The 14,013-nt window shown below is 39.0% G+C and overlaps 1 protein-coding gene across 2 annotated transcripts in view; it reads left to right on the top strand.

Annotated features, from left to right (window-relative positions):
• Positions 1-14,013, top strand: part of prc1b (protein regulator of cytokinesis 1b) — a 97,894-nt gene that overhangs the window by 70,077 nt on the left and 13,804 nt on the right. For both annotated transcript variants that reach the window (XM_028822933.2, XM_028822932.2), the window contains exon 13: positions 3,779-3,961. In XM_028822933.2, the coding sequence (XP_028678766.2) occupies positions 3,779-3,961 (183 nt within the window). The remainder of the gene's footprint in view (positions 1-3,778; positions 3,962-14,013) is intronic.

Here is a 14,013-nt window from a genome sequence, read left to right as displayed (position 1 = left end):
CTTATGTATGTTAACTTCTATTCTTATGGTACATTTTATCATGAGGGCATTTGTAAAAGAAGATCCTAACCACTTCAAATATGTATTACTGAATTTTACAACGTCTCAAGATTAAATACACACACATTTCAAAAATAGGCAATGTAACCAAAAAAGCATTTAATGTAATCATAAATTAATGATTAATATAACTTACTTTGGTGACCTCAAACTCTTTTGGATTAAAGTTGCAATACTATTAAGTATTTAATTCCAGCCACCTTCTTAATTAGTTTCAGTTAATGGTGGTAATGAACGTATTTTACACTGCCAAGCCATCAAATTAAATAATGTGTCATTAACAGCAGTGCTCCGCAACCTTTTCTCACCTACGACACACAAAAGTTCTTCCTAGAATTCCGCGGCACATCAAAAGCCAAAATATATACCACTGGCGTAGCTAGGGTGGGGTGGGGGCTTTCCGCTCCAAGCGCCAGCTATTTAGGGGCGTCCAAACTACGGTAGTTTCCTTTTTTTTTTTTTTTTTTTTGTTCCTTGAGGAGGCGCAAAAAAAATTTCTTTCAGCTTTGGGGTGTCAAATTTTTCACCGCCCCGGGCAACATGATCTCCAGCTATGGCACTGATATATAGATATTAATTTAATACACAAATTTTACAATAAATTTTCATTTTTTATTATAAGTATACATTTATTATAAGTATACATACATAAAAACTATACTATATTTACTTTTATGCAATCTTAATAATTATTATAACATAATGACTGTTTAATGTGATACCTGCGCTTGTTTCAATGAACACAAAAGTTTTATATTTGGCTCAATATTTGACAGCGCAACCCGAAGTTCTTGGTCAAGATCTTTTAAGCATGACCACTTATCATTTTTAATTAACACAACACTTGAAAAACTTTGCACACGTGAATATGTCGTCGAAAATGGAAGTAGTGTTAGGATGGCCTTGTCGGAAATGCAAGGATATTCTTTCTTAATGGAAATCCAGAAAACATCTAATGGAACTTCGGCAAAATTAAGTTTTAACGTCCCGTCATTACTTAATTCTATAAATTCCTCTCGAATTTGCAGTGACATCCGTAGAATTTATTGCATTGGTTGCAAAAGGATTTCGAATCCAATCGTATTGTTCCGTATTAATAGAATAAAAATAGTGATCAAATTTCTGCTGAAGCATACTTAAATGTTGTTGGGCCAAATCCACAATTAATTGCTTGTTTTCAATCGTACTATGGTTGGTCCTTTGGTACATTTCTAAACATCCTTTTTGCAACTCTTCCTGCCAAAGTTCGAGTTTTTTTTTGAACCCCTGTAATTTATCGGAGCACGTCAATATATTCTCATTCCGTCCTTGCATTTTTTTATTAAGTTCATTCAGATGCTCGAATATATCAGCCATGTATGCAAGTTTGGCTATCCAGTAATCATCATCGAAGCGCTGGTATAGTTCGGGAATATTTTGATCTAAAAGAAACTCACGCACCTCGTAGCGAAGCTCAAACAATCTAGCCAAACTTTGCCTTGGGATAGCCAACAAACTTCAGTATAAAACAATAAGGATTCATATTCGGCTCCCATTTCTGCACAGAGTATTCCAAAGATTCGCGAATTTAGGGCTCTCGATTTAATTATTTTTATTTTAATGCATTCATTCATTGTGTTCAAAAGTTCCTCTGGAAAATTCTTGACCATCAATGCTTCTCGATGTATGCAGCAGTGTATAATTTGTATTATCGGATTTTTTTCTTTTACACAAGAGACAAAACCTTTTTTACTACCCATCATTGCCGCAGCGCCATCCGTGCAAATAGCAATGCAATTGCTCCATTGAATATTATATATTTTGAAGAAATCATCGGTTACTCGGAAAATTTCTTCACCGGTAGTTCGCTCTGGAACCTCCTTACAAAATAAATAATGTTCTTTAATAAAGTCCTTGTCAACCAAACGTACAATAGCTATCAGTTGTGCTTTATTTTTAATATCGGTTGATTCGTCGATTTGAAGCGCAAATTTTTCAGCCAATATCAGTTTTCTAATCAGTGTTCCTAAAATATCGCTTGACATGTCGTGAATACGTCTTTTAACAGTATCGGCAGACAACGAAACTTTATTCACTTCCTGAACTTCATTGGGCCCAAGCATCAGTCGAACAATTTCCATGCATGCTGGTTTAATAAGTGTTTCGCCGATAGTATGTGGTCTTTTCTGACATGCAATTAATTTTGCAACATGGTAGCTAGCTTCTAAGGCCTTTTCAGAAACCGTAACGGCCGATTTCATAAATAGCTTCTGTTTTTGATTTTGTTCTAAGCGCCTCTGAAAATATTGTTTGTCTTTTTTGGCATAACTGGGATGGTTTGAATTTAGATGGCGATTTAGTTTACTGGGTGCCATTGCCTCGTTTGATAGCTGATCGCCGCAAATGATGCATTGTGGCTTTGGAGCCGTTTCGTCACCACACCACGAGAATCCATATCGAATGTAGCATTCGTTGTACTTCCTTTTCATAATCTTCTTTGTTTTTTTTGCAACACTTGTGCTGGGTTCTTCATCATCTGTACATGAAGACGAATCTTTTCCACGTAAAAATGTATCCATATTTAAAGGGGTATAAAACTAAATATGAATCACACGAAGAACATTAACCATACACAATTCAGCAACACAACTAATAGTAATGAATGATAACTACTGTCGCAAGACGAGTGAATGCGACGTAGCACGACTAATACGTCGGCTTGAATTGAATCTAGGTGAGGGCACGGAGCGCTCTGCCTATCAAAGCATACTACGCAGTTGTCTGGCGACTACGTAGGGCCTACGTCGTAGGCGACAGGCGCCAGGCGATGGGATTTATTATTTCAGAGAAATGACACATAAAATTATGAAACCTTTAAAAGGCTATTTACGCGAATATTTCATTGCATGTATTCTCGTTATTGTGTTTCTAAGGAGGACCGTTGAAATATTATTTAGTTAGAAAATTGTCTTATTTGACCGCGTCACACCTGTATCGGCTCAAGGCACACCAGTGGCACACTGGTTGCGGAGCACTGATTAACAGGAAAACAAACATTGCATCCCTACTGAAACTGATTTGGGACCCCAGCATTAGAACTTACGGAACTGATTTGGGACCCCAGCATTAGAACTTAACAGTGCGTTCACTTGAATACATCAGACATTTCAAATACTATTTGTTTTTTTCTTTGTATGCAAAACTATTCAGTACTTTCTGTTAACTAGCAGGAAGCTAAGGAACAAACAATTTAGGTTTCAGGATCTTAATTTATTATCACAGTTTTAATTAATTCACTTTTTATGCACTATTCATAGGAGTATGTGGGTAGTATTCAAGAAAGTGGCTGGAAAGAAAACAGCCATTGCATTCCTCCTGCAACTGTGTTTGAGATAAACTTTACAATATTAATTGAAACAGTGCACACAGCAGTATCTCTATAAAATTAGTCTTTGCATGCTATTTACTTGTTTGCTTTGAGCAAAGTCTATACTTTGCTGCAGCTATACCACCCTCCTTCTTTCTGTTTCAACATTGATTTTTCTGAAGGTCAAACATTTCCACCTAGATCTGTACATAAGAAAAAATGTAATCTATTGATTGTTTGAATATGACATTGTGCTCAATGTATCCTGATACAGTTTTTTAAAAATTTTTTGCTTTCTGACCTTTAGCTAAAATAAATAACACTAAAGCTAAGTTAACTTTACCCAACATCTGTCTTATTTTACATTTACAGTTAGGGCAACCACTGCGAACTGCAGTACGCAGCAAACCACCTCTGGCTGGACAAGCAGAAGACAACAAGGAAAACTTATCACATTTTAATGGAACTACAAAGAGTGGTGCGTTGAGAAGTGGACCTAATCAGCACCAGCATTTCAGCATTAATTCTGTTGCCGGCTCCTATTCAGAATTTGCGGTAATAATTTTTATGAAAGCATTTACTACTTTGCAGCAACAGAAAAGTCTTAGCTGATGGCAAGATTTCATATTGGAGGTTATATTTGCTGTAGAATTTTGATGCAGGGATCTGCAGGATTGTCTAGTTTTGCTGTCCTACACCACAGAACCAAAATGAATAGTTCTAGTTTTCATTTTTAAAATGGCAGACCAATTTTCTATATATAAACTTCAAAACACTGAAATAAATGTTAAATGCTAAGCATTATTTTGTTGTTGAAAGATCTGGTCCAGGCAGAGTCCGCCTCATTGTAGGGTTATACGAATAGTGTTTTTTTGTTTTCCCCAGGATTAGCTTGATTTGGAATTTTCCTTGTGGTACTCTTTTGTTTACTTAGCAATTACTTCCTTAAAATTGTACCAATTCAATAATGTACTGTACAGTTAAACTATAAAACATGAAATACTAAACTTAGACACAACTTCTGTAAATGTTTCAAAATTGAACTTGCAATCAAGTTCAAAGATGATAAAATTATACAACAAAAAGGTTACATTTTTTTTAAATAGTAATGTGCAAGTGTGTTACTATTCAAAAAATTAACTGGTGCCAGTCTTGTCAGAGAGAGGAAAAAATAGTTTTGAATAGAAACTGTATTTGTATAATCTTATTTTGTTTTTGCTTGTCTGCCTCACAGCTTCTGTATTCCATCCATCCATCCATTGTCCAACCCGCTGAATCCGAACACAGGGTCACGGGGGTCTGCTGGAGCCAATCCCAGCCAACACAGGGCACAAGGCAGGAAACAATCCCGGGCAGGGTGCCAACCCACCGCAGGACACACACAAACACACCCACACACCAAGCACACACTAGGGCCAATTTAGAATCGCCAATCCACCTAACCTGCATGTCTTTGGACTGTGGGAGGAAACCGGAGCGCCCGGAGGAAACCCACGCAGACACGGGGAGAACATGCAAACTCCACACAGGGAGGACCCGGGAAGCGAACCCGGGTCCCCAGGTCTCCCAACTGCGAGGCAGCAGCGCTACCCACTGCGCCACCGTGCCGCCCAGCTTCTGTATTCTGGGTTGAGATTCTGGTTTTTAGAACATTGGAACAGTCTAGATGAGAACAGGTCATTCAGCCCAACAAAGCTTGCTAATCCTATCTGCTTAATTCTTCTAAAATAACATCAAGTCTAGTTTTGAAAGTCCCTAAAGTCATACTGTCTACCACATTACTTGGTAACTTATTCTGTTGTGTGTATGGTTCTCTTTGTAAAGAAAAACTTCCTAATATTTGTGTGAAATTTACCCTTAAGTTTCCAACTGTGTCCTAGTGTTCTTGATGAACTCATTTTAAAATGACAGTCTTGATTCACTGTACTAATTCCTTTCATAATTTTAAGCACTTCAGTCATGTCTCCTTATTAATCTTTTTTTTTTTTGCTTGTTTAAATGGAAAAAGCTCAGCTCTTTTAATCTTTCCTCATAAATCATCCTGTGTAGCTCTGGAATTAGTCTAGTTGCTCTTCTCTGGATATTTTCAAGCACTGCTATGTCATTTTCATAGCCTGGAAACCAAAACTGTACCCAGTACTCCTGATGAGGCCTCACCTCTGCGTTCTAAAGCTTAAGCATAACCTCCTTGTACTTGTACTCTACACATAGTGCTATATAATCTAACATTCTGTTAGCCTTCATAATGGATTCTGAACACTGTCTGGCAACTGATAGTGTCAAATTCACTATGACTTCTAAATCCTTCTCATAAGGTATGCTTCTGTTTTTCAGACCTCCTATTCTGTATTGAAAAGCACTAAGCACTGTCTTTGTATGTTTGTCATGTTCTAACCATTTCCGCATGGGGTTTTCTGTAGGTACTTTAATTGTCCTGTCACATAAAAAAAAAAAAAAAAAACACCTGTTATTGACTATCATCTTTTAAAATTATAACCACTGGCTAATGTATTTTGAAAAAAGCCAAACTGATCATCAATTAATGCACCTCTTTTTTTAACTAAAAATTTACTAATTGTTGTTTAATAGACTTCTTTATTTTAATAATAATTGTAACCCTTGTTTATGTGAATGATCAGCCTCTCCCATTTTCCTTCATCTTTTCAGTGTCTTTGGTTGTTTACCTTGGAGTTAATGTATTGTCAGTCAGTGATTTGTATCTTTTTTTTTTTTTTTTTGTAGTGACATTAACAGCATGTAATATTACAACATGTACAGTATATAGCATATTTTCGTACATGAAAGTAGCCCAGAGTGCTTTACAACAATAATGAGCACATATACAGAGCTACAAAGAAACTAAAAGCTAAAGAAAAATTACTTCTAACTGGTTACTGTATATAAAACAGTAGAAAATCAAAATATCCAGCTTAATTACAAAATCTATGGTCAGATGGTTAGGAAGGAAAGGAAAATTAAACTATAGTTCACAGAATGATGGAGAAAATAATAAATCAGGGATTCTAACTCCAAAAGACAACCCAGTACTCTATGGCCATTCTAAAGTCTATGAATGTGTCCCCATTAACAGGATACTCTTGTGGAGCTCTCTTTATCTTTCTAGCATTGCAGATGGCTACGGCATACTTAGATTAGGGGCATAGTGCCACCACAGAGTACTGGCAAATAAGAAAAACACAAGTCGTGATTAGTTACCAGTCTGTAAAACCACAAATAAAATTACATTTTATGGAAAGAACTAATTTCTACCTTTCCCCATTATGAAGAAATGCTTATACTGCTAGTAATTTCTTAAAAGATCAAGATTTTTGTCCAACTTTAGTTGAAGTAAAGTATTCCAGATTTGTGGGGCTTGGAACATAATTCCGCCTCTCCAGCTGTTTAAAGGTTCACTCTAAAAACACTGAGGAAACTGGTGTTAGAGTGTCTAAGATTATGATTAGGAATATGCACGAAGGGGCAAGCACTCTAAAATATAAGGTGCTAGATGGTTTAGAGCCTTTAATGCAATTAAAGGTACTTTAGGATTGATTTTAAAGGATACAAGCAGTCAGTGTAATGATCCTAAGCCTGCTGAGCGATGCTCAGATTTTCTTTTTCTAGTTAAGATTTTTGCAAATGAGTAAATAAAAACCCACTAAACTTTTGTGGGGCAACTTTTGTACAAAATGTAATTTTTCTTTCTGTCTAGTAAAGGTTTTTATGAGTACTTAATTGTACATTCATAGTTACAAATTGTATCCTTGTTGGTTAAAAGTGATAGGAATATATGTGTATATTGTAATGAGAAGACAGGCAACGTAAGAGTTTTAGAACACCTTTCGGACAACTCTGTATACTGAAAAGATTGAATTTAAAGAAAACATATGTAAAACGCAAAAACGAGTCTCTTGTCTCCCATAGACTGTCATCTGTTCAGGTCAACGGCCCAAGATGGCGGCCTTTCAGGTTATTGGGAAGCTGGTTCATGTGAATGAACCCCAGTGATGGCAGAGGTGGAAAACCTTTCTGCACAGGGAGGAAAAGAGTGACAGTTATTACACAGGACCATCTCTGTCTCAATGAAGAATTGCCAACACCCAAGCCCTTAAGCTGTCTCTCATGCGCACACATGTGGCTATATATACACACACACACACACACAATTTTTTTTCTGTTTTCTTAAATAAATAAAAGTATAACTGCAATGCCAGTTTTGAGAAATTGTGGAATTGATTAGGTGCAAGAGACTAAATATTAAATAAGACAGTGTTTCCAAAAATGGGGATATCTTGTGCCAAACGGTACAGGTTTGCAGTGCTATGGGACATGGATTTAAACTTAGTACAATAATAGCTCACAGATTGAGTAACAAAAGAAAATTGATTCCAGGGTTGTGCATCATAAAATGTTAGTTATTTGGAGAGAGATTTCTAAAATCCTAATTTTTTTTTGTTTTTATTTAGTTGATATTGTTGTGAAAGAGAGGTTTTTATTCATATAAAGACTTTCTTTGTAAAATTTGTGGTGTTATACTCACTTCCATGCAGCCATTTGAAGCTCCTTTATCACATATATAGAATGTAGAATAATAGCCGTTGTGACACAATAACAAGTCTGAAACACAGAAAAAGATTTGGGGAAGCTTCCCCGTATAATGTCTGGTGAGCAAAGTAGTCAAAAAAAAGACTGATTTAGTGGTCAAAATTGGGGAAAAAAAACATTTGACAGTGACAAAAAAAACGATTCAGGGCTATTTAAATAATGGCGGCAGGAAGGACGTTGAGGGTAGAACAGAATTGACGCCATCATGGCTGGCCGGAAGTGATGACATCAAGGGTGGCTGCAAGTGACTTCATCATGGCTGGCCAAATGTGATGTCATCGAGGGTGGACCAGAAGTGACGTCATCATGGTTGGCTGGAAGTGATGTCATCAGAAGGGAGTCGGAAGTCGTGTTTTTATGAGGAGCCGGAAGAGACGGTAACCACTGGGACTGGGTTAGAAAAGAAGGATTAATGTTCTGTTGGTCTGTTAAAAGAGGGATAAAGGCATTAGTACTCCATTCTAATCCTCTTTTATTATTTCATGCTCACTTGGACTGTTTGGCTGGTGACACGACCCCAAAAAGCCCAAACAATGAGGTCGTAAACACAAGAAAGAGCTTGATGTTAACCCGGAGAGGACCACGATGATAAGCAACCTTAAGTCTATAAGGCTGTAGGACCAAACGCCACTTACTGTAGTGACCAGAGGGTTAGATTCCTTATGCAGGTCCATTCACTGGAGTGCAGCATGATATGTCACAAGAGTAAACTCTCAACCAAAAAGGTAGTACCTCAGCTGAGTCACAGCCCATTTAATTGCCAGGACATCTCGTTCTACCGCCCCATACCTGGTTTCCTGGTGTAGCAGTATCCGGCTCAGGAACATCACGGGGTGTTCAGCACTGTTGGCACTTTGGCTCAAAGTAGTACCAAGACCTGTGTCCAAACTTTTGGTGTAGAGAATAAATGAGAAGAAAAATCAGCAGTTTTCAATACAGGTGCTGAAGTAAGGGCCTGTTTTAAGTCGCAAAATGCAGTTTCAGTTTTATCATTCCATACCACTTTAAAGGGTGCCTTCTTCTTTGTTAAATCAGTCAAGGGAGTAGTTCTTTCCGATAAACGATGTACAAACCGGCGGTAGTAACTCGCTAGTCCAAAAAAAAGCCTGTACCTGCCACTTGGTAATCAGACAGGGCCAATTTATAATGGCATCAACTTTAAAACACTGTGGTCTTACTGTTCCCTTACCCACCAGATAACCTAAATATCTGGCTTCTTTTAATCCAAAATAGCATTTTTTTGGATTAATTCGTAGCCTGGCTTTTGCTAGTGTTAGCAAAACAGCTTTGACCTGCAGCACGTGGTCCTTCCATATGCCGGAATAGACTACAACTTCATCCAGATAGGCGGAACTGTGGGACTGTAGCAGTCTGTCTCCCAGACTTGAAAGGTCGCTGGAGCCCCATATAGTCCAAATGGGAGAACCTTATACTGCCATTGTCGGCTAGGGGTGCTAAATGCCGTTTTTTGTTTAGCGGAGTCATTTAAGAGAATTTGCCAGTATCCCCTTGCATGTCAGGAGTAGTTGGATATTGAGCATTTCGTAGCCGCTTTAGGAGTTCATCAGCTCCTGTCAGGCTTTGGGACCAATACAATTAGACTGGACCAGGGACTGTGGCTTTTTTCCATAACACCTAGGTCCAGCATACATTTGATCTCCAACTCCACTTCAGTTTTGTTTGGCTCAGGTAGGCGATAGTCTTTCCCTAACAATCACCCCGTGATCAGTAATTATGTCATGCTCAATCAGTGAGGTGTGACAAGGTTGCTCACTTACTACTTCTGGAACGGATAGAATTGCTGCTTCCAGCTCCTGCCTTTTTAAAGGGAAGTCAAATCTGGTCCGAGATTAAGGGCATGATTTAAAATGAAAAGGGAACGATGTTGGCCGGAGGGGAGTTCTGGCTCCCGCTCCTTCCACGGCTTTAACAAATTAATGTGGTAGACCCACTCATTTGGTAGATGATTAGTTTGTTTTACCAAATATTCAATGAGTCCTTTTCGTTCCTTAATCTTTTATGAACCTTGCCAATGAGCTAATAATGGAGTGGGAAGCAGGTATGAGCACCATGACACAATCCCCCGGGAGAGATTCCCAGAGGTGGTGTTTCGATTATAATATCGAGCCTGCACTGATTGAGCCTTATCCATATGTTCTTTTAATAAGGGTTGAATTTTTCCAAATCAATCGCGTAATTGTGTGATATATTCTAAAATATTACAGGAAGGAAGATCCTCTTCTTCTTAGCCTTGTTTTAGGAGGTCCATAAAGCCCCGGTGTTGTCACCCATGTAATAACTCAAATGGGAAAAACCAGTAGAGGTTTGGGGCACTTAATACGAAGGGAAGTAATTGATCCCAAGTTCTCCCATCCTCGCTAACTACCTTGCGAAGCATCTGCTTAAGAGTCTGATTAAATCTTTCCTCCAACCTGTCAGTTTGGGGATGATAAACAGAAGTCTTAAGATGCCTTATGCAGAGTAACTTCTTGAATGTCTACGAAGCGTGGGGGCAGCTGAGTTAGTTTTCCCTGTCCATTACTAGGCCCAACTTTTTATTAGGAGTAAGAATGTTCATACTGCTATTGCTATCAGACCAGTCCCACCCCAAGATCACAGAAAAGGGAGGGTCCGGTAAAACTGCGACCATTAATTTTTTTTTAAGGCCCCCTGAAAAGTTATGACACAGGAGGTGGACCGGTAATAACGAGTTTCTCTTATTTTTCAGCTATTGTCGTGGTAGAACAAAACGGCGAGTAACAATGGAAATGTTACTCCTAGCATCGAACATAGCAAGCAACCGATGTCCATTTATTAATATTACTCCTGTATGAGGGAGAGACAAGGGATTAGTCAGAGCACAGTACCTCTCTCCCTTGGCCCAGGAACAGTTCATCGGCTCACTCGTTAAAGGACAGGAGATGATGATGTGACCCACCTCCTCACACTTGAAACAGTGGGGAAGGTGGGATTGTTTTTCCTTCGATCTGACCGGAAGCTCGGTTTGGCTCAGGAGGAGTGATGCACTTGTCGGGCTAAATGAGTTGTCCGTTCTGATCTCTCCAATTTACAGAGAGCTCAGTCACCTCGACTGGTGCCTTCATGTTCTTATAAGGTTGTTTGCGGACCTGCTGGGCAAGATAATCAGGAAGGGCATTGACCAGGGTTTCACAAGCCAGTTGTTCCCCCACCTGCCTACCATTATTTATGTCTGGCCTTAGCCAGCGGCCTGTTTTCCCCAGTATTTCAAAGGCCTGGTTTCCCGTGGGCTTATCAGGGTCGTACTTCCAGAGCCTGCATGCCATCACCTAATGGTTGGCAGTGACGCCGTAGTGTTTAAAGACCCGGCCCTGAGGGTGTCATAATTGTCGGTCTGCTCCTTGGGAAGATCATAATAGGCCTTCTGCGTATTGCCCTTCAGGTATGGCGTAAGTATGTTGGCCCACTCGGCCCTCGGCCAATGATTACGCTTAGCAGTGCGTTCGAAAATTAAAAGTTACAACACTATGTCATCCCCCTCAGATTGTGGCACTAACTGAGGAATTGAAGGTCAAGCCGCGTCTGATCTTACTGCACCCCATTCCAATGCTCGTGCTTCCGCCTCAGCCAACTGGGTTCTTGTTTTCCCAACTTGAATTTTCATGGTCTGGAGCTCAGCCATGATGGTACTCAAGATGGTGTTGAGGTCCTGCTCTTCAGTCTTCTTCGAGCAATAGTAATCCTGCCGACTATGCCAATTTGTGACACAATAGCAAGTTGGAAACACAGAAAAAGATTTGGGGGAAGCTTCCTCATATAATGTCTGGTGACCAAAGTAGTCAGAAATAAATTAATTTGGTGGTCAGAATGCGGGGGAGAAAGACATTCGGCAGCAACAAAAAGAGATTTGGGGTTAATTAAATAATGACATCATCAGAATAGAGTCGGAAGTGGTGTTTTTATGAGGAGCCGAAGAAGATGGTAACCACTGGGACTGGGTTGGAAAAGAAGGATTAATCTATTGGGCTGTTAAAAGAAGGAGAAAAACATTAGTGCTCCGTTCCAGTCCTCTATCTTTTATTATTTCACGCTCATTTGGAGCCTTTGGCTGTCCCCTAAGTGCATGTATGGAACACCGTTAATTTTGGGCCATGTAATTTAAGTGCATTAATGCCAAAAACCCCGTAGGGTCAAAAGGGTTTTTTTGTAACTCGGTCTTGATACTTCTCCAAATGAAGTGTAAACTTTTACCATTGAGTAAGAGGCAGTCTGGCTCAACAAAAAGTCTGCAGGATCCTTGTGAATACTATAGATTAATATAAAATGAAGGGTAATTTTATGTAGTTTCTTCTGGGAGAAAAAAAAGAAGTATTCTTTGGTTATGTCATTTTCTGTAAGTGGTGAAATGAAAGCTAAATATAAATTAGCCTCCAAGTGCTTCTGTGGGCTGGAAATTAGATTTTTAACTTGACGGTCTTTTTAGAAAGCACATATGGCTAAATGGAGCTGCACAGATAATCAGCACATTGATGTAGGGCTAGCTCTGTTCCTACATAGCTTTCATAATTGAATGTTTTATTGGTCAAATCTGATCTGGTTTGAACACAACTAATGTGACTGGTGATTAAGCTGCTGTGTACAACAATCTGCACAGTGTAATGTCTTTGTAATTCACTGCACTAAAAAATAGTAATTTTTTTTATATGTATAAAAAAGGCTAAGTTAGAGTACATACTGTACATTGGAGTTAATGCAGAAGACTGTTCTGTGATGTATGGCGATTGTGCACGTAAAAATATTAACTAGAAGTACTTTATTTTCCAATGTATAGGTTATGTAGTATTTTGCAGTTTTTGAGATAAGGAATTAGCTGTTAGTGTTTTGATGTCCACTCACATATACCTGTTTGAATGGGCTGGAGACTGCAAGGAGGCAAACCCGCCACCAACCCAGTCCTGTTAATGATTTGCCAAGTGCAGGAAAAAGGAAGGTGTGCGCAAGTTTGCGGACTGGGAGGATGAACATGTAGACATGCATGAACATGTGTTCAAGCTGATGACCTGCTGAATGAGTAGGCGAGGCTGAACACAGAAAGAAGTAAAACAAAGAGGAGGATAAAGAAAACAGATAGGAGAGTGAAGAGAGAAAGAAATCAAGTTTGTCCAGAAGATTTACATGTCAACCTAGAGGGTGATAGACTAGCAGAGAATCAGGCTGTTAGGGAATGTTACATGAACAGCATGGAAGTCAAAAGAAGAAAACAAGAAGGTGCTAAGTTGATTAGGAGCAGTAAATACCCATTTAGACAAGAGAAGGCCAGTTCCATCTCCATGTCCAGTGGTCTGTGGAATATGAGGAAGCATCTTGTAAAAGGAGGAAAACACAACATAAGTTGCAGAATTGCATGAAGTGATCGTTGTTTCTGTCAGAGCTATGAAAACAAGAAAATGGAGAGAGGTGCAGTCAGTGATGAAATCAGCTTTGTTGCAAGCTGAACAACAGTTCCACAGCCTGCCGGAAACCTCTGTCTTTGAGGGAAGAGGAAAAGAAATCTAGTTAGGAAGAATGGAGACCCGCTGGTGTGGCACACTGTAGCAGGAAGAAATAACAGGAATGGAGAGTGTAAGGGAGTGGTAAGCAAGAACTGAAGATACGATAGATATGAGAAACTATCACTACTTCACTTGGACAATCAAAAGTCAACTGATAACTAATGAACCTTATGAGCATAGTCAGAAGAGAAAGCTATAGACATATCCTTTAATAAACCATCCATGCAATAGCCGGATACAAAATTTAAACTGACCTCACGACAGTCATTCAGTCTTATTCAAAGTTGTTCAATAAATGCTGTGTACTGCAACAGGCAGGTGTTACAATGCCAGGACACAGGCATAAAAGACAGAAGTGGATATTTAAAGCAGAAAATCTATGATCAGACAAAGATGATGATAGTAAGGATGTATTAAGACAGTAAGCAGAGACTGATTTGGAAATAAAATTGTAATAAATTCTAGAAAGTA

Source organism: Erpetoichthys calabaricus, chromosome 17 (assembly GCF_900747795.2).
Source record: "Erpetoichthys calabaricus chromosome 17, fErpCal1.3, whole genome shotgun sequence".
Classification (NCBI taxonomy): Eukaryota; Metazoa; Chordata; class Cladistia; order Polypteriformes; family Polypteridae; genus Erpetoichthys; species Erpetoichthys calabaricus.
This window is presented reverse-complemented; position numbering and strand designations above follow the sequence as displayed.